The 24,977-nt window shown below is 37.6% G+C and overlaps 1 protein-coding gene across 7 annotated transcripts in view; it reads right to left on the bottom strand.

Moving 5' to 3' along the window:
- The window catches only part of PDE5A (phosphodiesterase 5A), a 66,223-nt gene that overhangs the window by 5,511 nt on the left and 35,735 nt on the right, over window positions 1–24,977 (bottom strand). For 4 of the 7 annotated variants that reach the window (XM_035552535.2, XM_035552561.2, XM_035552552.1 and 1 more), the window contains exons 10-20: window positions 21,956–22,131; window positions 20,449–20,508; window positions 15,120–15,266; window positions 12,913–13,038; window positions 10,868–10,962; window positions 7,422–7,509; window positions 6,163–6,263; window positions 5,996–6,073; window positions 4,511–4,574; window positions 3,840–3,914; window positions 3,239–3,322 (exon numbers count right to left, since the gene is read on the bottom strand). In XM_035552535.2, coding sequence (XP_035408428.1) covers window positions 3,239–3,322; window positions 3,840–3,914; window positions 4,511–4,574; window positions 5,996–6,073; window positions 6,163–6,263; window positions 7,422–7,509; window positions 10,868–10,962; window positions 12,913–13,038; window positions 15,120–15,266; window positions 20,449–20,508; window positions 21,956–22,131 — 1,094 coding nt within the window. The remainder of the gene's footprint in view (window positions 1–3,238; window positions 3,323–3,839; window positions 3,915–4,510; window positions 4,575–5,995; window positions 6,074–6,162; window positions 6,264–7,421; window positions 7,510–10,867; window positions 10,963–12,912; window positions 13,039–15,119; window positions 15,267–20,448; window positions 20,509–21,955; window positions 22,132–24,977) is intronic. The other 3 variants (XM_035552542.2, XM_035552581.2, XM_035552592.2) reach the window with 3 other exon arrangements.

Raw genomic sequence — 24,977 nt, 5'->3', positions numbered from 1 at the left:
GCTTCCTGTTGCACTTCAAACATGAATACAGTTACCCAGCAAATTGGGCTGAATGTCAGTGTCTGTGCAGCACATGATACACAGGTGCAGGAGGAACCATGTTAATTTTGTTGTGTTATGCACAAATGACCCGCCCAGGACTCCTAGTGAAGTACCATGGATGGACTTTGTTTGCAAGCCAGCCCTTTCTATATACGACAAGGCTGCCATCATAAAGATGACCTTGGAATGGGAATCAGAATCAGATGCAGAGCAGTTACAGTCAATTTGACCATATTCACTGATGACATCACTACTGATTCAGAGGAGTCGTCCCCGAAATATTTGAATTCAAGGCAATTAGCACCTGATAGATAAATTCTATTTGGCACTTGGTGCCTCTGGGAAACAGCTGTAACTGAAGTCTATCAAGTATTTTTCGTGATGTGGCTGTGACACTATAGCAGACTGAAGGAAAACTGGGTTGGTATTTAAATATGGAATTGAAAATTAAATAGAAGAATAAGCATTTTTGTGTTTTTCTGATGGAAGTGATGAATACATATTCTCACATGATAGTGACACTTAGTCCTTACTTGCATGAAGGGTTCTGCTGACTTCTGGAATGAAGTCACCCTATTCAGAAGTGTGGAGTGGGAGTTTAATAGTTCAGACAGTGCTGGACTACAGGGTATGGGCAAGAGTGAGACCACTGATTCTAGAACTATTATGAGGACTGTTAAGTATGTAGAGAAAAGTCCCAGTTCCTCTGCTGGTCACTATATATATTTCAAAAGTCAGAATTTCACATGGGTACTCTAGTGAATCATCAACTTGTATAAATCTTCATAGTTCCTTTTGGCTTTCTAGACAGCGTCATTAGTTCCAGTAGACCTAAAAGAATTATTCTTGATTTACACCACTATAAGAAGAATGGGGCTCTCAAGTATCTCTTGAGTATTCCTGATTTATATATCTGAACATATCTAAACAGCAACTACTAAACGGTACACTTTTTTCAATTAAAAAATGAAGATAGAAATATAAATAACGAATATAAATAATATAAATTTATAAATTCGTTATAAATAACGAATTTTTCAGATTCCTGAACTTAAAGGGAAGACATGCAGATCAGTTAGCATAACTCCACTGGTTATCTGTCTAAAACAAGCCACACAGCTTCAGTTCATTGGGATTTGAACCACTCTGAATAACATGGTAAGTCACAAACTTGCAGTGCTGCACTGGGCACTCACCTCTGCATTGTTTGTCAAATTCCTACTGACTGGATGAAAGCTAAGAAATAGTTGGTGAAAACGCTGTAGTTACAATCCTGTTTATTGTTTGCCATTCTAGCATTATAATATTTGAGAGTGAAATGTGTGCTTGTTCATTTTCAAAGTAACATAGAAGTTGCTTATGTTTTACCATTTATTACTCATTGAACTAAAATCTGTGTAAGCAGGTGATATCCCCTACCTGTACTCCAGTTAAAATAGTGTGTCAGCTCACACTGTAGCCCTTTTCTTGGATTTACCATTATTGTTACTGGTTATGTCACTTCCTCATAGGCTCCCCATTCTCTTTAGTGCTCTCTGCCCTTGCAGATAAGTCACGCTCACTTATCTCTCCGGTTTGGACACATGCTGGCTACTCTGAGCCTATATAAAGTCCCAGATGCTGCCAGCTTGCTATGTGTCATTCCTGTTCAGGACAGACTTTGAGACAGGATGAAAAATAGGAGTGATAAGCGGAAGGCTGTAAGAGGCAACATGTACATGCTTATAGCCCCTCCTGTATGCATGGCATCTCATTCTTTCTTCCCCAATTAAAGAGAAAGGAGAAGACTCCTAACATTTGTAGGTGCTCTTGGCTGCCAACCAGGAATTAGATTGTCTTCACTGCAGCATAACAAAGCTGCAGTTACAAAGCAGGGACTAAGTCACTAGTAATTACTCACACACCTCATTTCCTTGCAGGAACTGTACAAGACCTAGGTACAATTTGTACTAATATTATTTGGTAACTGTTGATGTGAGATGCAGTGCATACTTCAGAGTAAATAACTGAATGTTTTCTGATCTTTTCATAAATGGGAGAGTAAAGCTCCCCCCAGCAAATAAAGCACAGTTACACAGTCTCTGGAGCTGTGGACATTCAAACGTGTTCCGATATCCTATTCAAAGAATTTTTTATCTGTATAGTGTGTACCTTTGCTCAGCTACTTAGTCTTCTTTCAGCAGCTTAGCTGCTACTGGAGACAGCTTTCTGAGGCTTCCCAGCAAAGGCTGCCTTATTTTCCTGACAACGTTTTTACAGCACAGAAACATACAGGGGGCAGCAGCTAGTAGTTCCCTCCTTCCTCTACCTTTGTGTTCTTCCAATTGGTGGATGTGGATTCTTTTTAGAAGGACTTACTATGTAAAAGGGAAAAAGCTGAATAATCACCTTCGTCCTCCCATTGGAAGGTTAAACTTAGAGCTAGACTATTTGTTCCTCACTTTTTTTTTTTTTTTTTTTTTTTTACCTCATTGCCTGTAAAACACTTGCTACAGTCTCAGTGGACAAGCTTTCACTCTAGTGCTTTACTGGTTTAAAAAAGTTAGGAATTATAATTTGTTTCACATTTTATCTGACCAAGTATTTACTTATGCAGTTTGTGACCAGGATGAAAAACATTTTAATGAATGCTCTCATGCACTGCTTTTGTGTGTGATGAGAGAGAAAAAAATGGATGGGAAATTTTGAACTCAGGTGAATTTCTTATATGTATCATATATCACCTTTTGCATGAAAAATTCTGAATGCTACAGAACTTTTAAACAACACTCTTTATCAGTGCAGTACATAGATACCATTCTTTCCACAGATAGCAAAGCATTAGACGTTTTTGTCTTTTCCTAATGATCACAGCAGCTCACTGGCAGAATCCAAAATAAAACCCAGGGATCTAATACCAGTTCACAGAACACAGCAATTACTACTGGATTTAAAAAAAAATAAAACAAAATACATTAATCAACCAAACATACCATTAATGGTAAATACTAAAATAATCATTTCTCCAACTGGATATTGCAGTCAATTTTATATATATATATATATATATATATATATATATATATATATATATGTCTTTTTTTTCTTTCTAACTTGGGTACTACAACAAATTTGGCTCCAATTTTATATCTGCAACTATTAGAAGGTACACTGAGCAGTTCTGGTTTTAGATATTTCCAGTTCTAAGGCACCATACCTCATACAGCTGCAAACAAACAGCGTCAATGAATCCAACCTGCATGCTTGGAATTTTGTTTTTCTTCTCTCTGTTCATTAAATCCTGCAAATAAGAAGTAAGCAAGTTCTATGTTTAATAAGCTCTCATCTTTAAATGCATTTAAACGTAAACAAAAACAAAGGGTCTGAAATTAAAAAGCAGCACCTTTAAAACACATAAAGCTCAACACAGCGAGGCATCAGTACTTGTTATAATGCAGGTAATTTGACTGCATGACTAGCCTTAGAAGGTTGTCTTTGGACTGACAGAGCTAGAGGAATAGAAAAGCGTATTTATTTAGGACAGGCTGCAAATACGTACCAATTTAGGAATGTACTTCCTAGACAATTTAATAATACTGATTTAGAAGAGATAATGCTATCTGTTCTTCTGGCTCAAAGATAATGACATAATGTTGGTGTCTGGGAACCACAGAAGAAAACTGACTGCCAGGAAGACAGGGAAGGAGTTGGTCCTGAATTCTGCTCACTGACAGAAATGGTGGCTTTTAAAAGGCAAGTGAGGTGCTATTTGTAGAAGCCATTTAAAGAGAGGTGATTCTATATGATCTTCCACTTACTGTTGGTTCTATGTTGAGTTCCTTCCGCTCTTTATCACCCTGATCAAAGAACTCAGTAGCTACAAGCTCAGCAATCTGCAAGAGATTTCACACATGGAGAGCTATAAAAGTTTGCTTGCTACGTATGATCAAAACTGTTTCCTGAGTTTTCTATGTCTCCTTAGGATATATCAGATTGGGATTCCCCATAATGAAAATCTTCAACATAACAGCTAGCCTTTAGATTTCTTTACATGCGTCTGTGCACAGAAGAAACACATGGCACCTGCTGATACTTACTCTGATGATTACTCTGACAAAGTAACTTGGATAAAATGGCACAAAAAGTGTCTTACCAGTGGTAACAGCTGGAGTGATCCACATAGAGAAAGGCCAGCTGATACTAAATACTGTTGTATCAGTTGACTACCTTGTAGTAACACTGAAATGTTACATAAAAACAGAGATTCACAATTCACCTTCAGACTAACCTACTAACAGGCTGTCATAGCTAAATGCACAGATCTTGCTGCAAAGACCTGAGAAAGTCTTCAATCCACATTTAGCACTTTGAAGGACTGCTTCCTAAGGCTCTGTGTTCCACCCTTGCCTTTGCAATACAGGTTGGATGGAGGAAGCAGAAGACGTCATGCAGAGTTTGTATTTAGGAAGTCTTAAAATTAAGCATATACCCGTTGCTGAACTGGCCATGGTTTGGTTATGGCTGATAAATCACAAGCAGTCATCAGCATTGCTCTATAAAAAAAAAAAGAAATTATGAATTACTATATTGTGAAATTTATGTAGACACCAAGCCAAGTGATTAGTAAATAGAACATCCAATTTCAAGGAAATCAAAAGTCAGAAAAACAAGTGAAATTAAAGCAAAGTTATAAAGATGTCCAAGGCTTGCTGATGTGGTAGACCCTTTCACCTGTGTGAAATAAGCACATGGAAATGAGCAAGTCTCTACTAACTCTTTTGGTGGATTCACATCAAATGAACTGTTTCATTCTATTTTGCGGCTGGACAGACAGCGCATTTATTCCTGGCAGCCAAAAGGACCAACCATACCCTGGGATGCATCAGGCTCAGCACTGCTAGCGGGGTGAGGGAAGGGATTGTCCTGCTCTGCGCTGGTGTGGCCTCACCTCGAGCACTGCATGTGGTTTTGGGTACCATAACATAAGAAGGACATAAAACTATTAGAAAGCATCCAAAGGAGGGCTACAAAGATGGTGAAGGGTCTGGAGGGGAAGATGTGTGAGGAGCAGCTGAGGTCGCTTGGTTTGTTCAGCCCAGAGCAGAGCAGGCTGAGGGGAGGCCTCACGGCGGCCTGCAGCTCCCTCACGAACGGAGCAGAGGGGCAGGCGCTGAGCTCTGCTCTCTGGGGACAGCGACAGGACCCAAGTGAACGGCATGGAGCTGGGACAGTCTGTTCAGGGCAGTGGGCACAGCACTGAGCCTGGCGGAGTTCAAGAAGCTTTTGGACAATGCTCTCAGACACAGGGTTTGATTTTTAGGTGGCGCTGTGTGGAATCAGGGGTTGGACTCAATGATCCCTGAGGGTCCCTTCCAACTTGGAATAATTCTGTGATCCAATGATTTATTCCTCTCATTAACAGTGACTACTATCTTTATCAACAGTATGAGGGTCAAGGACTGAAACAGAAAAAGACATGAATGTGACTAAATGAGACAGGTTTTTAAAGGCACTGAATTTGAAATAGGACAGTCTTCCTTTCTGAGACAGCCTAGGTAAACCCGCTTTTCTCTAGCTGTGCATTACAAAGTGTCTTTCTATTATTTTTTTATATATATATTTCCACTTCCAGTAAAGAATCCGTTTAAAACGAACTTCCAGTCCTGAATCTTTAGTTATGGGTTTCAACAATTCAATTAAGTATGAAGTATCCACAGCAAAAGAACATGGTACTTAGATAGGAATCCTATAGAATAGAAATGCTTCTGTAACTCCACATGCTACTTAACAAAATTTATTATAGGCTGCAGGCTTGGTAATTCACACCCACAGAGCAACCTGTGTCACCTGTACCAGTTTGTACACACCCAGAGCACATAGATCTGCTGGTTTTAATGTAGTTCACAACAACATGGCATGGAAAATTGGGCACCTAATATTAATTGGCTTTTATAATCATTCTGCATTTACTTACAAAAATAGCTCCTTCTGCATAGGATCTTCCCAATTAAATTGCTTCTTCCTTAGAAGTTCAAAAAATTCTCCTCTCCTCCTTTAAAAGAAGTTAAAAGATTTTACAGTGTGCTGACACAACACAAATATCAAGCAGTGACTACACAGCCAAACTTGCCTGTGACTTACTTTATGTATAGTGCTAGGTCTGTGGCTAGAATGGCTTGTTTTATCATTTTCAGTGTGGCCTTGTATTCCTCGATGGAAAGGCTGCTGAGAATCTGATTTCCCTTTACAAAACAAACAAAAAAACAAAAACAAAAAAATAAATCAGTGTTAGTGGTAAAACAGGCAACAACACACCGGTTTGCTAAAATCTGTCTTAGATATTGAATCATTCCAAGTTGCTTATTGGTATCTGCTGTCATTCTTTTATCTGCTTCCTTTTGAGGATTCCCCAATTTAAAAATAAAAATTCCAGTCTTCTTGAGTAATGGCAGAAAGAAAGCTGTTCAGCACAGCGTCATAACTGACTTTTACAAAATGAAACTGCAGGCAGAGCAACAGCAAAGCCTTTAAGTCCCTTTCATTCATAAAAAATAAATTTGCCATCAGTTGTATCAGAGCATTTCTCTTTCCTTTTCCCTCCCCCTTCCCTTAAGCACAGGAATGGTAACGGGTTCCACTATCTGCCTATACGCCTCACGTAAATTAAAACTCTCCCCTTTCACGAAGCAACATAAATAACAAGCTAGTACATAGAAAGACAAGATCAGCAGCCCATTGTCAAACCAAAGCACTACATAGTTGGTGACATGGCAACTTGCCTCCACATTTTTCCATATTTTCCTGTCTGAACAGGAGAGGATCATTGCAATACAAAGGATGCCAGAAGTATCACACCTGTGATATGAAATGAACATTGGAGATACACAGCTTTGAAATGATCATGCATGATGAATAACTGGTCTTAGAATTAGTTAATAATAGAAGAAGAATGTAGCTTTATTTGCATATTTACTTAGCTTAAGTTTGGCTTCACTTTGGAATGTAAACATCAAGCAGTGTTTGGTTTGGTCTCATCAGGACTGCTCTGTGTATGTGTAGGCCGGAATGTTTTTTGAAATGAAAGCAAGAACTTGGGTTTGTTTGGTGGTTCATAAGAGGTCATGAAAATGGCAACAAAGCTTTTTGTTTCCTTTGGTCGAATGAGGCAGGTATTCAAGGATATTAGCAAGAATTCCCTTATCAGGCAACAGTTGGAAAGGTTTGGTGGCCCTCAGAAATGGAACTGTGATCTCAAAACTGCTGCATTTGTTTTCTTTACCCGAAAAGGAATACAGATCACTTTAGGAATGTATAAGAGCGGGAATTTATCCAAAAGCTAAAAATAAAAAGTAAAATCGGGAATGGTTTCCTTTCAGCATACACAAAAACGAGGCACTCACTGGACTATTCAGGATCATCAGGCATTGATCGAAATGGTGATGCTCCATGATAGAGTGGCAATAGAGTTGAGCCAGTGGATGTTCACTTCTGAAGAGCAAAAACACCAATCAGATGGAGAAATTAAATTAAACATAATGCTCATCCAGAAATAATTTCCTTTTTAATGTCCTCTTACTATTATCCGTTCATCCCCACCCACCAATGCTTGTTTTTAACCAGTTCCTTTCCCCCTTCTGTATGACTGGCTAACAAAATGAATATATTTGGAAAGATGCAGGAGTACAGATAAAAAGACAACACTGTTACTTAGAGCACTGACAACTCCAGTTTTCTGCCTTCTGTTACCTGTAGAGACCAGCTGCACACAAGGAGTGAGAATGTAAAACGAGGTCTTGTAAAGGGGTCAGAGTTCTTCCACAAAAAGGAAAAGCAACAAGAAAGGTTTCTTCACCAACAGAATATAAGTGAGTTTCGGTTTCTGTTCATTTTGCACACCTGCCTGGCATATTTCATCATATATACTGAACTTGCAAGTAATAAAGCAGACCTGATCTAAAGCCCACAGATGTCAATGGGTAAGTTCCTGCTGGCCTCAATGGACTCTGGTGCAGGCCTCCAAAAGTTGAGCAGATAATTTCCTATCGGGCTAGCAAGTGTACTGATACTTCGTCACCATTCTCATGACCAAACTACTGCAGTATCATTACCTTCCCTTTGTCCAGGGCAAAATCCAAAAGGGAAACAAGATGTCAGTTGTACTACAGGCAGTGGAAAAACAGCATAAAACCAAGTGCATGGATACAGAATTTAAAGTTTAGTCTAGAAAAAAAAATAATTACTGTTTGAGTAGCTTTAGACAAAATACATAAAATTCCTCCTCTGAGGATTTCTTATTTTCCCCTCTTCCTCATTGCATAACTTTCTTAGCTTTTGCTACTCTATCTTCATTTTCAAACCCAGTTCCCACATTGGTTATCTCATATCTTTAACTAAAACAAGATTCTCTTGGAAGTCTGTTTTGCTGCTTATCCTGAAAATATTACTCTAATTATAATCTGACCTACAAATGCTTAATCACGTGAGAAATTCTGTTTTAGTGTACAGTTCCATAAGACTTTTGATATGGTTAAGAATCATTCACATGACTAAGTGGTTGCAGGGTTGAGTCCCTGTGTAAAGTACATGCACACAGAAACTCAAAAGCCATGAGAAGAGCCTCCAGGGATTTCAGAAGCACAGAAATGTGGAGAGAAAGATGGAAAGACAAACAAAAACGCACAAAGGGAGATTAAAGGATGCAAGTCCCTGGGGATTATGGGCTGGCTGCCCAGCACCTCCTCTGAGACCACTGCAAGAGGAAAATATACAGCAAATATGCTTGCGTGTTTCTGTTAGAAGACAAATTGTAGGACTGTGCCAATGCACGCTGAGTGAAATTCCCATTGAGTTAAATGGGATGCATGCTATGTCCCTGTAGTTTATCTTGATCGAAGAGAGAAATATGTGAGAAAAATCTTACGTTATCTTCCCAAGTAGTGCACCAAACTAGAGCTTGCTCAGTACTTACAGACCCTGATTGTCTGGGAAGACACAAGTGCTGGAAATAAACTCAAGTTCCTAGTTCTGTACTACACAGCATTTTTGTTAAACCACCAAGCCAGGGCAAAGGACACCACTGCTTTCAGAACACAGTGGTTTGGTTATGCAGTTTTCTTACTCTGTGCTTGCCTACTTTACATGTGGGTTTGAAAAAAAAAAAAGAAAACAAAACCTCTGCATATCTACAAAAGACCTTTAAACAGTTCATTTCCTGTAATTTCTGCTACCAGGACCATTTTAATTTTTGAAACTCTGTTGCTTAAAAAAAAAAAAAAAAAATATGCCAAGTCCCCACTTGCTCTGCTTCCAAGAACAAACAAAAGGGATCCTTTTCTAGAAAAAATTGCTTTTCATTTAATTTGTGTGTGGAATTTAAAAACAAAATTCATGGAACTGTTTTGTTGAAAAAGAATTCAGCTGTAATCGTTTCTGCTTTACAGCATGTATGAATGTTAAATTTTGCTGTCTATGACACTTTCCCAGGACATTTTTGAGAGGAGATGACGCATCTCCAGATGTCTTCCAGGAAATTTATTTTTAAATAAATAAAGCAAAAAATAACTAACCAGTTCTAATCACTGCAAGGCTACAAGTTACTGCTGGATTCCCCTATTAGGGAACTACAAAAAGGTTACTCTTTCAATTTTGTGGCTTTTTTTTTTTTTTTTTTTTTTTGCTTTACCCATTGGTCTTAGTGTTATTTTTGACATGTATCTGAAAGGCAGGAGCTCTCCTTCAGCTTACTTATTTTCCGCCTTTCAGTATTCTCTGCCTGAAACAAACTTTTCCTCCTCTAATATCTTACTTTACACACAGCGAGAACAGCTGACCACTTCTGCCAAAAGCAGCTTCAAAACTACTCTCCAGCTCTGCCAGAAAAAGATACAAGTATACGTTTCTGGGTAACTTTTCCCCATCTCTGGTCAGAGCAGGACACATTGCCATATCACATGAATAACATGATATCATGTTTTAAGTCAAGCTATTTATTCAATCAAAGAATTGTATAGTGTTATTTGAAGTGAATACTAAATTCACTGAAAAACACATTTTGTGCAGATCTGAAACTATTAATAAATTATATTCTTTTTGTTAAAAATTAAAATATGGATAATTTCAAAAGAGTTCAGATGATTTTATTTTGCTAACTTCAATTTGAAATATATTGTTTAGTTTAATTATTTAGTGAAATATTTTGTTTCAAGGCTTTAAAATATATCTTGCCTTTTTGCTTTGTAAAGGCTTTTCTGTAAATTCAGACTTGATCAAAGTTAGAGTACAGATAACCCAAAATAATGCCAACCAATCATAAATTTGTAATGTGGTTTTAAATATGTATCCTATCCAAATCAACTTTGAATTCTGGAAAACCATGGCTAAATCATGGGTGAAATGATCCGAGTCCAAAATGGTGCGGTGACTGCTCTGTGTCATCAGGACGACTGCACAGCTCAGCTCTGGGCTGGCCCAGGCTAGACGGGGAACAGCTGGCTGGGCAGCAAGCAATCTGAAAAGCTGCACGTTTTTGTCATGCTGTCGCTTAGAAGCTGGGACCTTTTGCTATCTCTGTGTGGGAACTGGGGGATGGGACATCTGGAACAGCAGTAGGAAGATGCTGCCCCTGCACAGTCTCCGAAGAGTTCAGGTCATCTGCCATCGCAGTTAGCTAGCTCAGCGAGGTTACGTGTCTTTGGCCTTGAACGTTTCAGGCTGTTCTTGCACTTACTCCTATGTAAAGACCTTCCTTTGCACAGTCTCACGTTGTCAAATCAATTAGACTGTACTTAATTTAGTTCTGTGATTTTATGTATTCAATTGTTTTTATTTAACTTTTCAGGCTACTTACCTTTGTATGTAAGAGTTGTTCACTCCTCTGTGATCCAAATCATGGCTTAGAGCTGCTATCAGTAAAGCCAGTGTTTCTAAGTCAGTCAGTTTGCTCTATATGTAAAGAGAAATACAAGAAGTGAGTTACCTTTGCAACAGGGATTTATTTTGCACAATGTGTTTTATATCTGCCATCTTGTCTTCACCCACATAGGTGATAAGCTCTGGCCAAAAGAGGCCGCAGACGTAAAATTGTGTGCCAACAGTAAGGGGTTATCTCTGAAGTGGTGCACAGTAATAATCATTTTCATAGGCCTCAATGAGTTTTCAGAAAGAATTAACATCCTCAAGCCCAATATTAGTGATGAGGAATCTGATGTAGAAGAGGAAGTGACTTGTGTAATGTCACCTGCCAGCAAAAAGACAGCATTGGGGTGATTATTTTTTTAGTTCTGGCTCCATTACTTTTAGTTCAGCTCCTATATAACCTCAAGGAAGTTAGGCTACATTCCCTAAATCAGCAGAAAAAATACAAATGTCCTTGGAATAATCAAAAGGGAAAAATGGCATGCTCTACATTGATCACTGGGCAAATAAATTAACAGAAGTTCAAAACCCATTAAAAACAAAATTCAACAACATCAGATTCATTACTAAAAGCTTATTCTGGAGCTTCAGCAAAGATTAGTGGAGAGGTTACAGTTTCTCTTTCATGACTATTTCATACCTTGAATATTGTTCAATAGAAATGAATAGAAAATTTACTTAAATGTGAGAAACAGGCTGGACAAAACTACAATTTTCATGCAGCATTTTTTTTTAATGGGTTGAGAATAGCAGGCACAACAGTCAGGATAGGAATTTGAAGAACAGCTAGTGACAGCACAGCCACTGGGGGGCTGTGCCCTGTGTACAACCAAATCCAGATTTTCTTCAAGCAGTTACAACTTCTGTGGATTGTGTCTGCTTTCTAGATAACGCAGCCTGTCCTTAGTCTAGTCAGAGCAGTTTGGAAATGACTGATTTTATGTTTCTCTTAAGAAGATGTGCATCCTACTGCTTGTTTTTCCTCTCAGATGAAAGGAAATTGAGAGACTAATGTTCAATGCAATTTCTGAGTCCAGAATCTAGGACATGAAAATGAGAGTGGAGTGAATCCAATGCAGTTAGGAATAAAACAATTTATGGAAATTGCAGTGGAGACTGACAGGATTCCAAAAATAGCAAGCAAGCTATCAGAAGCATCTGAGATTGCCATACTGCACACAGAGCAAATCTACCATGTCCCACTCTTTTCTAACTAGGAAGAGTATGACTGTCTTTGCCTTTGTCTCTTAATAAACCTAGTAGTAACAATTGTCCGTAATCCAGCTGAGAAACATGTTGATTCAAAATGAACAGGAACATCTTGTTTTCTTCAAGAAAAATAAGAAGTAAACCTGAAAACATATTTTGGAAAAGTCTTGAATGCAAGTTTTTCTTATTTTTGGGATCATCTGGCTCTTCAGTATTTGTAATACAGAATGATTAGACTGTTTTTGAAATTGTTAATCTTTTAGGGGGAAAGCTGAAATATTGTTCAAAGGCACTGAAATGAGCATTTAAATTTTTATCTCTAAAAATGTCCTGTTGTTTGTCTACAGCTGTATTCAGCTCTGTGTATGAACTTAAAATCAAACAAACAAACAAAACATGCTGATTATAAGGAAGCATCATGAAACCTATTTCCTTTTCTTGTGGTCCTTTTGGTCCCTTTCTACTACAGCTTGTGGATTTGCTTGCAGCACAAGCATTGACTTTTAAAAAAGATATAATGCTATACATGCTTTATTTGAGATATTTCTATTAGGAGCATCCACCTGAACATTTCCAGAGGATTTAGCTGAAACTGGATACATAACAACATGACAACAGCTGAATAAACCAAGCACTTAAAGCCAGAAGTTTTTGATTTCATTAGCGATCCTGTAGAAGAATGAACATCTTAGCAACATGACAATTGGAACTCTGCATTATTACAGAAGTTAGCCAGAAGGTTCTTAAACTACAAACAGCAAAACATACCTGAATTTTACCAGATTTTAAAGCTGCAAACATGCACTGTGCTGTATTAAAGGCATGTCTCCAATTGTGATAAGCAACATTTTTCCGATAATTTTTCTTCACGCTTAAAATCCATCTGCAGAGAACCTTTAAGAAACAGCATCACATAGTTAACTGTAAATATATTAAAAATTTATTATTTTTAGGAAAACAAATCTTTCTCAAGATAGTTTTGCACACTCTCATACAGAAAAATTTCCTTTTACCTCAATTAAGTTCAAATATAACAACATACTTGTATGTCATTCTTGTGAACACAGATAAAAATGTGCTTACAACCACCAGTTTAGCCTCTCCTTGAGTATGTAACACTTGCGGTTTTGTTTTTTATTACTACTGGCTAAATGTTAGTATCTGTTATGTTAGTTAGTAACTGTTGTTAATTCAGAAACTGAGTTATATTGAGCTAAGTGGGAGAAAAAAATGCTTGCTTGTAACAACATATGTCATAGAGACCATTTATTTTTGAATTGCAGAACTCTCTTAAAAGCTGTTTTGATAATGAACATGTGGCTTTTCACTCATATCAGCTTGTCAAAAGACAAGTGGTTTTGGACTTTGGAAAGCAAGTATGATAGAAAGATAGCAATTACTATATTGCTGGGTTGTATTTTCTTATGAAGGAAGCAAGTACGCCCTGGATGTTTTACAGAAATGTATTACAAGTTGTGGGTTATACTTTACTTTTAAGAAAGTGAAAGGCATGAAGGCCAGAGAGTAACTGGATGTGTACTAAAGCAGATCCCTTGGTTTTAAGGTGTATGGCATACTGCTATACGTTAAATGCTGGCTGTGGACCTTGGCCTTAGATTGTTCAAGATGATTTTTAGTGTTCCTAGTGAAAGGTGGCAGAAATGAAAACCCAGTGTCACTCATCCAGATGAACAATTATGCACAGACAAAAACAGCAGTATTCTGTGCCTTTCCACTGTTAAATAAGAAGTATTTTGCTACTGCCAGTTTTCTTTGGCTCTAGTATGGGAAGACAGAGGTGCAGCTTCAAAGCTGTTAATGCTCTCTTGCTTCTACCGATATACGTACCTATATGTCTATTATCATGGTGCTATTTTGTTGTTTCAAACCCAGCAGAATTGCTCCACCCTGAACTAGAAGTTACACCCTCTCTCCTCTTTTGGGTCGTACCCCTTAAAGAAGTACAAGTTCTTGGCCTTACCACGGAGGTAAAACTAAGTACTGTGATATTCAAGAGATCAGACTAGGTAATATAGTACTGCTTTCTGTCCTTAAACTCTACACATCTAAATTGTCCTGTAAGCTGGTGATCTACAAATTAAATACCTGTTCTCCCTTACTAATCTGTCTATGGAGTCCTCCAGATTAATCTTGCATTTTGATACTAAGCTTTGGAGGTTTTATCAAAAAAAAAATATAAACAGCAAAAATTAAAGCATTTATAAATGAATGTTTTTATTAATAGAAGTCATGTGTATTGACTGGAAGAGGCCTAAGAGATCACCTAGTCTAACTCCAGGGCAAAATAAGAATACCTGTCTAGATCACCAAGGACAGATGCGTATCTACAACTAAGTCTACTGGTAAAAGCCTCCAGTGGAATTTTCACAGTCCACTTAAGTAATCTATGTCAGTCTTTACTATCTCCATAAATATAAAGTCCCCCCTAACATCTAATCTAATCTTTTGTGGGGGAAAGACTAAGCTATTTACTTCTCTTGCAGCCTTATATGGACACAGAAAACCTACACTACTGCCCCCTTTTTAACAGTCTTTCACTTACTGAAAAGTCACTAACATCTCCCTCCTCAATATTCTGTTTTCTGGAGAAAATCAGCTTAATCATTCAAACTTTCCTAAATCTAAAGTGTTAGTTCTCTCCCCCAGAATTTTTTAAAATTAATTTGTATCTGTGTCTCTCTTCAGATATGAGCTACAATATAATTACTCCATAGGCATTAAACACTACTCCTCTGCCAGTAAAGAACAAAAATTTGCCCTTTTTTCTTACTATGGCACATTACTGACTTTTACACCGTTTCTGGTAATAATAGCCCTGAGATGGCCTGAAACTAATCCTTAATACATCTTTTCACTTATATTATTTATATACTGTAGGCTTGTTTCAATATTCTCCTATCTTCCAATAATTAATTTGTCTCGTTATGTGAAGCAGCATCTGACAGCTTTTATACCTCATGTTTCATTTGGAAATTCTGCACCAGATTGAGGTCTGTGAACATTCGAATTGTACACAGTGTTGTTTCAAAATCCGATAGCTCAAAATCGCTGAAGTTGAAGTCAGTTAGGTTGAGAGACTGTGCAGATGGTACTACAGCAGCCTAGAGAAGAATAAGAGAATAAAACTTAGCATAAGAAAAGAGAAATCATAACATAACTATCTGCTTTTTCAACAGAGAAGTAGTGAGATACTAAATTTTACCTTCATGTTATGCTGAAACCTCATAATTACTTCTCATTTATCTTTCCTTAGCCTTTCTTCTTTAACATTGTCTTATTTGCTTCTCAGATTTAACAAACACTTTTTCCATAGATCAAGAGAATAAGTAAAGGATTACAGGGTCAAACAGTCTGTTACCTAAGTCACCTAAGAGAAATTATAACTAAGAGTACGTACGAAATTGGGAGATTGAGAAAATAAGGCAATGTAGTTTGTTGTTATGAAAGTACAGACATCAAAATCTGTAACTGTTGGTGTTTCTCTAAAAATGGTGAGGAAAGATGTCACCGTAGACTTGTTAGAACAAAGAATTCCTAGCAGAATCCACATTCAGCACTGCAGTAGCCAAAACCTGTCCACAGCTTTCTCAGGGCTAAAAACCTGAAAAATTAGGGTTTACCTCTGGTCAGATAATCTTTAAAACCCTTGAATGATGTTTTTAGTGTATTTAGAGTATAATTATACACCTTTGCTTTGAAATTCTGAAGCAGACACGCAAAAAAACCCAACACTGTAATTTTAAAAATCTGTAACTTCTATTATCAATAATCTTCCAACACATCTCTGTATATCACAGCTCTACATTTTCTAGTTATAAAATTTAGAGTATATGTATCGATTGCCCCTCAAAATACAGATGTTAAATTTGTTAACACGTACATATCTTATGTTATAGATTAGAATCAGGTAAAATTAGTATCATTTTTTTTCAGTAAATAAAAAGGTGTAGTTTTCAGTACTACTTCTTTCCAGTTGTTTTACTTCAATATGGTTTAAAAGAAAATCAGGTAAAACTGGGATGGCTAAAGAAATAAGTGTTTATCTTTCTGCTTTGTAATTCTAGGACAAAACATTTCTCCAGCATGGGGAACTGTATCCTAGAAGGCTGGCACACTGAAAAGAAAGTACGTGTTATAATCTAAAGTACTGTTACGTGTAGGAGGCAAATCAGCTCTCCCCATAGCTAAGTGTACCAGTCTCTATTTCACCTAAGTTTGCTATCATCTTTTCTGTGCATCACAATTGGAAAGACATGAAAGATTACGAAAAATAGTATTTATACAGGAACAAAATCCAACATTTTAATATATATTTTTTGTACCACTAATTTTGCATCCTTTGGTTTGGACTCATGTAGTATTTCACCCACATGCATGGGAAAGAACCACCAAGCCTGTATGCTCAGTGGAAAGTAATGCAGCCGTTTAGGATATCTAATGACAATTTTGAAAAAATGCAACTGCAGCCTGATATTTCATGAGGAAAATCAAAAAACAATTCAAAGAGCACAGTAGTAGCTCAACAGAACACCTTCTCATGTCTGCATTCTAATTTCATTCGTAGTTTATCTTTCCCTTCCTTGATCTCCTGTCTTTCCCAGCAATAATTAGTTTAATTTCAGATGACACTTAAAAAACCTGCACTCTATAGCTATTCAAGGATTATTTAACTGGATTAGATATTTCCCCTTCTACTTACCAAAGCCAGTAGAGCTATCTGCCTGCCCATTTTGCAGCCTGAAAGTTGATCAGCTATTTTAATTTCAAGTTATTAAGCTATTCTGTGGTTCTTTAAGCACTGACCAAACTACAACCTCTTGCTCAGTTTCTCCACCTCAGGAAAATTATAAACAGCATGACATAGTCAAGAAAAGAAAGAGTGCCAGTTATTTCCCCTTTTTGCATAATTGTGACTTTCTAATTACTATTGCTTACTATAGGGATTGTATTAGTAGCAATGAATAGCAAATAATTTAGTGACTCCATTTCATTACCTGGTTAGGTATAAAAATAGTTTTGAAAACATGTCTTGTATTATTGAAAAACCTACAGATAAAGCTTATAACTTCATTTCATATGCCAAGGCATTACCTTCAAGGCAAATCTGCTCAAGCACAAGAACAGTCCATTCTGACATGCAAGAAGTAAAGCAAGGATGGTAAAAGGCCCTTATGGATGGACAGGGAACTCCTCAGTTTGCTCAAATGAAGACATGCAGTACCCAGAGAGGAAGCGGGGATGAGCTACTTGGGATCACTGCAGGGACATTACCAAAGCATACCAGGATGGAGCTGGGAAAACCAAAGCTAACCTTGAGTTAGAACTAGTGATGGTCGGGAACGGCAGCAAAAATGGTTTCACAGAATCACAGAATCATTTAGGTTGGAAGAGACCTCCAAGATCACCGAGTCCAACCTCTGACCTAACACTAACAAGTCCTCCACTAAACCATATCACTAAGCTCTACATCTAAATGTCTTTTAAAGACCTCCAGGGATGGTGACTCAACCACTTCCCTGGGCAGCCCATTCCAATGCCTAAGAACCCTTTCAGTAAAGAAGTTCTTCCCAATATCCAACCTAAACCTCCCCTGACGCAACTTTAGCCCATTCCCCCTCGTCCTGTCACCAGGCACGTGGGAGAATAGACCAACCCCCACCTTGCTACAGCCTCCTTTAAGGTACCTGTAGAGAGCGATAAGGTCGCCCCTGAGCCTCCTCTTCTCCAGGCTGAACAACCCCAGCTCCCTCAGCCGCTCCTCGTGAGACTTGTTCTCCAGACCCCTCACCAGCTTCGTCGCCCTTCTCTGGACTCTCTCGAGCACCTTCATGTCCTTCTTGTTGCAAGGGGCCCAAAACTGAACACAGCACTCGAGGTGCGGCCTCACCAGAGCCAAGTACAGGGGGACAATCACTTCCCTAGCCCTGCTGGCCACACTGTTTCTTATACAAGCCAGGATGCTGTTGGCCTTCTTGGCCACCTGAGCACACTGCTGGCTCATATTCAGCCAACTATCAACCAGTACTCCCAGGTCCTTCTCTGCCAGGCAGCTTTCCAGCCACTCATCTCCCAGCCTGTAGCGCTGCTTGGGGTTGTTGTGGCCCAGGTGCAGGACCCGGCACTTGGCCTTGTTGAACTTCATACAGTTGGCCTCAGCCCATCGGTCCAGCCTATCCAGATCCTCCTGCAGATCCTTCCTACCCTTGAGCAGACCGACACATGCACCTAACTTGGTGTCATTTGCAAACTTACTGAGGGTGCACTCGATCCCCTCATCCAGGTCATCGATAAAGGTATTAAAGAGAACTGGCCCCAGTACTGAGCCCTGGGGGACTCCACTAGTGACCGGCCTCCAACTGGATTTAACTCCATTCACTATGACTCTTTGGGCCTGGCTACCCAGCCAGTTTCTAACTCAAATTCCATAAATACATTAGCAGCCAAAGGAAGGCTAAGGAAAATATGGTATCATTGTGGTAATTGGGTGGCAGCAAAACAAAATTTTACTTTGTTTCAATTGCTTTGTATTATAGAGCACAGGTTGCAGACAGTATCCACGCCCAAAAGCAGTGACTGATGCAATAGGACACTGGTGCTATGCAGATGCAATGGTGAAAGTGAAAAAATCTGTTCTATCAGATTATTTTAAAGCAAAACAAAGCAAATCACACAAAGTTATATCCAGAATGACCACCTTAATCTATTTTGGCTGGCTTGATATAAGAATTCTGGAGCCAAGTAAATCACCATTCATCAGCTGATGCTCAGTAGTAGAACAGAAGTTGTAATATGCAGTGCATTAGCTTTAGCCACCAGTAAGGGCCTCGTTTATGGGTACTGACTTGCTATGTCACCTCGATCACATCTGCACACATGAAATCAGCGTTGTACAATCTGACGCCTGGAACAAACTCTGAGCAACATCTGTCTATCACTTCAGGCGAGGTGGGTGTATTAGTTAGGTGTTCCACATGATGATTTCAAAACTGAAATCTTACTGTGAAGTGTTAATAGGAAGATAGTCAACACAGAGTAATACTGTAGAGGTTATTCTTAATTAGAGGGAAATACTAGCACAACAATTTCACAGAAGTTCTTGTAAAGCCTTTGTTTACCCCCCCAAAAAAAAGTCTCTACACCTGCCCTTGGCTGACATTTTAAGTTAGATTTCAAGGAAAGAATCATCTGCATACAAAAGGAACCGCCACACTTACATATTTCCCTGAATTCTTACTTAAAAGAGACTCTTGCTATGAACTAATTTTTAGAATCACCTGTCTCTCTCCCATTACTAAGAGGAGAATCTAAGGTGAGAAGGTTAGCTTTTCAACTTGGGTAGCAGGTGCTGCCTTTGTCATACTTATTCAAAACTTAAGATTAGGCACAGGTGAACTGATGTCTTTAACATGAATGACTTGATCTATAAATTCACTTGGCCCCATCTCTATTCAAGTATCGGTAACTTTCTCAGTGCACAGAAACATCAAATAGCTTCGGAAAAAAAGAAAAAGAAAAACAGACGTTGATAGTTCCAACATTTCATTGTATTCTATTTTGTGAGTACAGAGTCAAAAAAAAAAAAGGTAGCAACGATCAATGATCCTATATCTGAAGGGGTACATGCTGACAGCAGATACTTAAAGAGCAGGATTGGTCTCTTTTCCGTGCTTTAGGAATGAAGTCTTAACTGATTCAACTAAAAGACAGTGCAGGAATATTAACTGTCTGATTGTACCATGTGGATTTTTAGGGCAAGGGTCTGTAATCATAGGGTAATTAAGAAGAAAACTAAAGCTATTGTCAGTAGGTTGAAACTGTATGGTTTTGCTCCTCCAATCTAACCTTTTCAGAAGTCCACAAATTAAAAAGTATTTGAAAGCTATGGCTTTAAATTAGAGCAGCCACATGCTGTTGATTCTGTTCCTAGGCCACAAAGCTATACCAAAGATATAAAATATACAAAATTCAGACTTAGCTGCCAAAAAAAAATTCACAAGAGTTTGCTTCTGAAATACTCGATCATTGTGAGTTGGTAGTATTATTGCACCAACAGCTGCTGTCATTTAAGCTCACGACAATGGCAGTCAGTATGTCAGTGTCTATTTATATTTCTCGCTTTCAGGTAATTGCAGCTCCCTGTACATTGTAATGTTAACTTCACTATAATTTTTATTTCTGGAAAATGTGCTTCCACATGTGTAGGGTTCATGTCTGTGTAAAGGACTGCCCTTCTTTGTTACATCAATGAAATATTTCTAAAGTAATAGTAAAAAATTCAATTACCGCTGTTACCTGCAGCTCCCTCGTTTCCTCCTCTGCAGCAGAAGCATGGTATGAGAGAACCTAAAGAGAAAAGGAGACCTTAGAACAAACAAAAGAACAATGTGATAAAAGGAGGGTTTTAAGTAAAGCAGAATTTTTCAGTCTGCAGCTGCATCGCGTTGCACTTGCTGATGAAATCTGGTGTCCATGCAGGGCCTGCTCCGGTTTTAAGGAGCTCCAAAAGCAGCTTTTACAGATCTCCCACAGCACAGAATCTTCTTGAGATAATTAGGCCAAGAAAATGTAAATAGTTCCTATAAATGAGCAAAGAACTCTGATTTTCTCTTTGGAAAATTTTCATGCTCCACTTTCAAAGACAAATAATTCATGAAACAGCTATAATTACGAGCCTGACATTGTTGCCATAATAATCCTTTCAGGAGTTTATTCAGACATAAAAGAAAGTTTTGCCTTAAATGAAACTTGGCAGAAAAGTCTGAAAGAAAATATGTTTGTTTTAAATTAACAAAATAAGCTCATGTTTTTTAGCTGTGAGAACACAGGACATGAAAATGTTATGGATTTTTTTTTTTAGCATCTAAAGAATAACTTTTTTTTTTTTAAAGAAGCCAATTTATATATTAACCTATAATATTTTTCCCACTATGGAATTTATAGGTATGGACTTCATATATTATTTATAAAGTGCTACAGTAGGAGAGAGAATTGCTAATTTGTCAGGTAAACTGGCAGCTTCTTTTTAAAGAACTTAAATTATTTTGACAATAATTTTACCATCTTTCTATTTAACGTGACTTAATATGGGTTTATCTGAGAGAGAGGCTACCGGGTACATAACCCACATTTTAGGAAACCTGCAAACACTCTATTTACATAAAGAATATTAGGAGATCCAAAGTCTACAATTTTTTCACTTTCAGCCTCAAGCTATTACCTCTGAGTAATTCAGCTTCTCAGACTAAAGCATTCTTTAGCTATTAAGTTTAACAGTAACCAATTCAAAGGCTTAGACAGATGACATTCATCTTGATATGGTTTGATGGAGTCTTCGACTCCGAAGAAATTGCTGAAAACCTACAATAATGCTGCTGTTACTCCCCAAACCAGTTTGTCTAAAGGACTGAGCCAAAATCATCACAGAAAACCTCAGACAAGAAAAGGAAGCCCCTAATCCCCCAAACCATTTCCTCTTCCTACGCAACTGAACAAACCAGCTATGCTGCCAATGCGTAGCTTCATGTAGAGGAAAAGATGTGTTCAGTTCACCACTAAATCTCATGAGTAAAGTTAAAATACAACACCAAATGAAATAGTCTGCTGTCAGATACGGAAACCAGCAAAAAAATTCCTGTGCAACTCAGCAGGCCAAATGCTGTTCTCATGGGGGAGAACAATTTCTATTGAGTATTCATGGGAGTAGCTGCACTTCTGTGTAGAACAGTCAAGGTCTGGAGAAAGTTAGGATCTGTTTTGTGTCAATTTAAGACCACCTAGATTTTGAGCTTACCTCTAATGTCACCATCTGTTTGGCCATTGCTCTTTCTACAGCTTCATACATCTGTGTATTCTGGATCCCCAAGCCACAAAAGATGACAAAAGCTTCCAGGAACTCTTCGTCATTTCTGTTGAAAGCCTTGATTTTGCCTGAGTTTTCTTCCATCTTATTCACAAGCTGGCAAACCCCTAAGTCAGGATAGAGAAATTTAAAGTAATACAGAGAATTGCCAAAATACCATCTATGGTATGATACGTCAAGGGAAAAATTAGGTCTAAGACTGTTTAGCCTACAGTACAAACCACCAATATACATTAAAGTGACACATTGTAGTGCTACAGATTTTTTCATCCCAAAGTTCATTAGAGTGAGTTCACTGTATTACAGAATAAATACTAAAATATCATACATTACTTGGTAAACCCAAAAGCAGTTATTAGGATTTATAAGCCAAAAATTTGGGTGAAATTCTAGGGTAGTTTTCATCCTGACTTTTATTATTAATAGTATTCTAGGTTGATTTAATCCCTAAAGACGATTTGTCCTTTGGAGGCTAATTAAATTTTTGTCATCATGCCAAAAGAACATTTATGAAAGTCAGAACATTGGTACACTGAGTTTTCACTTTCTTATTTGAGTCAGTACTGGAATTTTTTAAAAATAAATGAACTAAACAGAAAATAGCCAAGTTGAGGCTCGAAGTTCAAATACATTTGCTGACTCCATGAGGATGTGATTGGATTACAGCCTGCTCCAAAGATTACTGAAGTCATCCAAAAGCATCCTATTGAAATCAGATTGTTAACTTCGAAATTGCTGATGATTGCATCTGTTTATTTTTTGTTAATAATTTCTGCTGTTTAGTGCCAGGCTTTTCTGTGCACTTGCCATTGAGAGGTTTGACAGGTAACTTCTACCAAGCCTGCAGATTAAATCTTTGTTTTAAGCAGAGGGAAATTCACATATATACCTCAATTTAGCTTCACCTAGCAAATGGCAGTTTTTGCTAAGAAATCAGAATATGAATTAAAGCAGCTGCATCATAAAAACATGTCTTTGTCCTAACTGCTGTGAGAGTGACTATTGTCTTAAGCAAGTTCAAACGTTTTCTCACTCTCATAAGCGTAAGGACTAGCAGTTTTAAAGATAAAAGCTAATATTTTCCTGATCAGTTGCAAATAACTGTCCCAGTGAAAGTCATAGTTCCAAATTAAGAATTCGTAAAAAAAAAAAAAGAGAAAATGCAGTATTCTCCATTTGATATAAACTGTAATTGCTTACCAGTTTGTACATTCCATGTATTTTATGAAGAACATTTTGCAGCAGAAACAGTAATTTATTAAATACGTATTTAACCAGCAAAGGAGAAGATAACTATTTAATGATGTTTCCAGAACACTGTTTACCAGCTTTCAGGTTTTCTTGCTTTAGCAGAGCTACTCCTCATTTACATAGGCTATATGAATAGAATCTGAATGCTTTACACTTTGCCACCATAAGGTCAGGGAGGACGGATTTGCTTTCTGTTTATTGATAGGGAAGAAATTATAACAAATACTATTTAACAGTAGAATCAACAGTGAACATAATCAGTTACTCTAAGGTTTTATTAGTGCTAATGATTTTTTATATGAAAGTAATTCTAGGATTGTAATACTCTACATTTACAGACTAAAAAAAATCATTATGGTTTTTAATTTAAAAAAAAAGTCTATAAGGGAGCTAGTTTATATCTTCCCTTTTACAGTAAGCAGAAAAAAGAAGGAAAAGAATGTTGCACATGTATAAACTATGTTTTTAGAAGAATGATGGCCTAGCATGTAGAAATTTTAATGTCTGGTGACACTATATGAACACCATCCTATTTCCAAATGATGTTCTGTTTGAAGAACTTTAGTATCCGAGTCTCCTCTAGAGAGATCAGTAAGATTACAACTGCAGTTGTAAACCACTGAGGCAGGGGGTTGTGGTATCTGAATATTGCAAAGAAGATGCTGCTTTAATGGATTAGTAGATACTTAAATGATATTAAAAATATATAATTTTGGAGAATAAGGATTCACTAAGAACAAGATTAACCTTCCCTGGGAAAAAGAAGCTGACTTATAAAACCCAGGGAAAATCTCATGGAACTCACTTTCAAATCTCTGTTTAGTACTGTTTATGACTTTATAATTATTTCCATAGCAACTGTGATGTAACAAACACAAGAGTCGGATTCAACAGTGAATAAGCCAAAAGTGCAAATGAATTCTTAAAAGGCACAGCATTTGGATACACATAAATGCCTTTTAAAAAATGGGAAAACTACAGCAAATATGCCGTGTGCTATTTAAGACTCTTAACTGGAATATTTTTCAAAAGCATTCAGGGGTCCCAGAAGCATTCAGGGGTCCGTATGTTAGAAGTAAAGGTGATCAAACTTCTTTTATTGGGCCGTACTTACAAAACCACAGAAAGATTCTATAAAGTTTTCAACACAAATCTGAAAAATGTACAAGTCAGGAGAGTAAAAAAAAAAAAAAATCTTTTTATCTCTCTTCGAGTAAGATTTGCTTGGTTTTACTGTGAATGGTTTTTCCTACCCTCACTGCCCCTCTGCACACCCCACTCTCCAAATTCTGGTCTTGGGTATACTAATCTTAAAAAAGGGAGACAAAATATTCTTATACAGTATGTTAAAGGAACCTATGAGTATTGTCCCTGAAACAAGTTTTTGATGTTGCCCTGTTAAAGATTTGAACATTAGGTGGGCTGTGAAACCTGAAAGGACTTTGAAGAACATTTCTCATTGAGAATTGCTCAGATTTGAAAAACCCACTTAAAAATGCTGCCTGACTGAAACTTTGTTTGAAATTTCGCAGAAAAAAGACAAAAACAAAAACACAACAATAGAAAAACTCCACATGAGATCTGATGTAACTTTTATCAGTAGTTAACAGCATAGTGAAGCAAATCTAATTAAAGCTCAACAGTTCAATTTTCATCCTGGTCTTCTAGAGTCTGGTAAAATACAGAAAACAAAGTAATAAAA

Source organism: Cygnus atratus, chromosome 4 (assembly GCF_013377495.2).
Source record: "Cygnus atratus isolate AKBS03 ecotype Queensland, Australia chromosome 4, CAtr_DNAZoo_HiC_assembly, whole genome shotgun sequence".
Lineage (NCBI taxonomy): Eukaryota > Metazoa > Chordata > Aves > Anseriformes > Anatidae > Cygnus > Cygnus atratus.
Note: the sequence above shows the minus strand (reverse complement) of the source record. Positions and strands in the feature narration are given on the sequence as shown.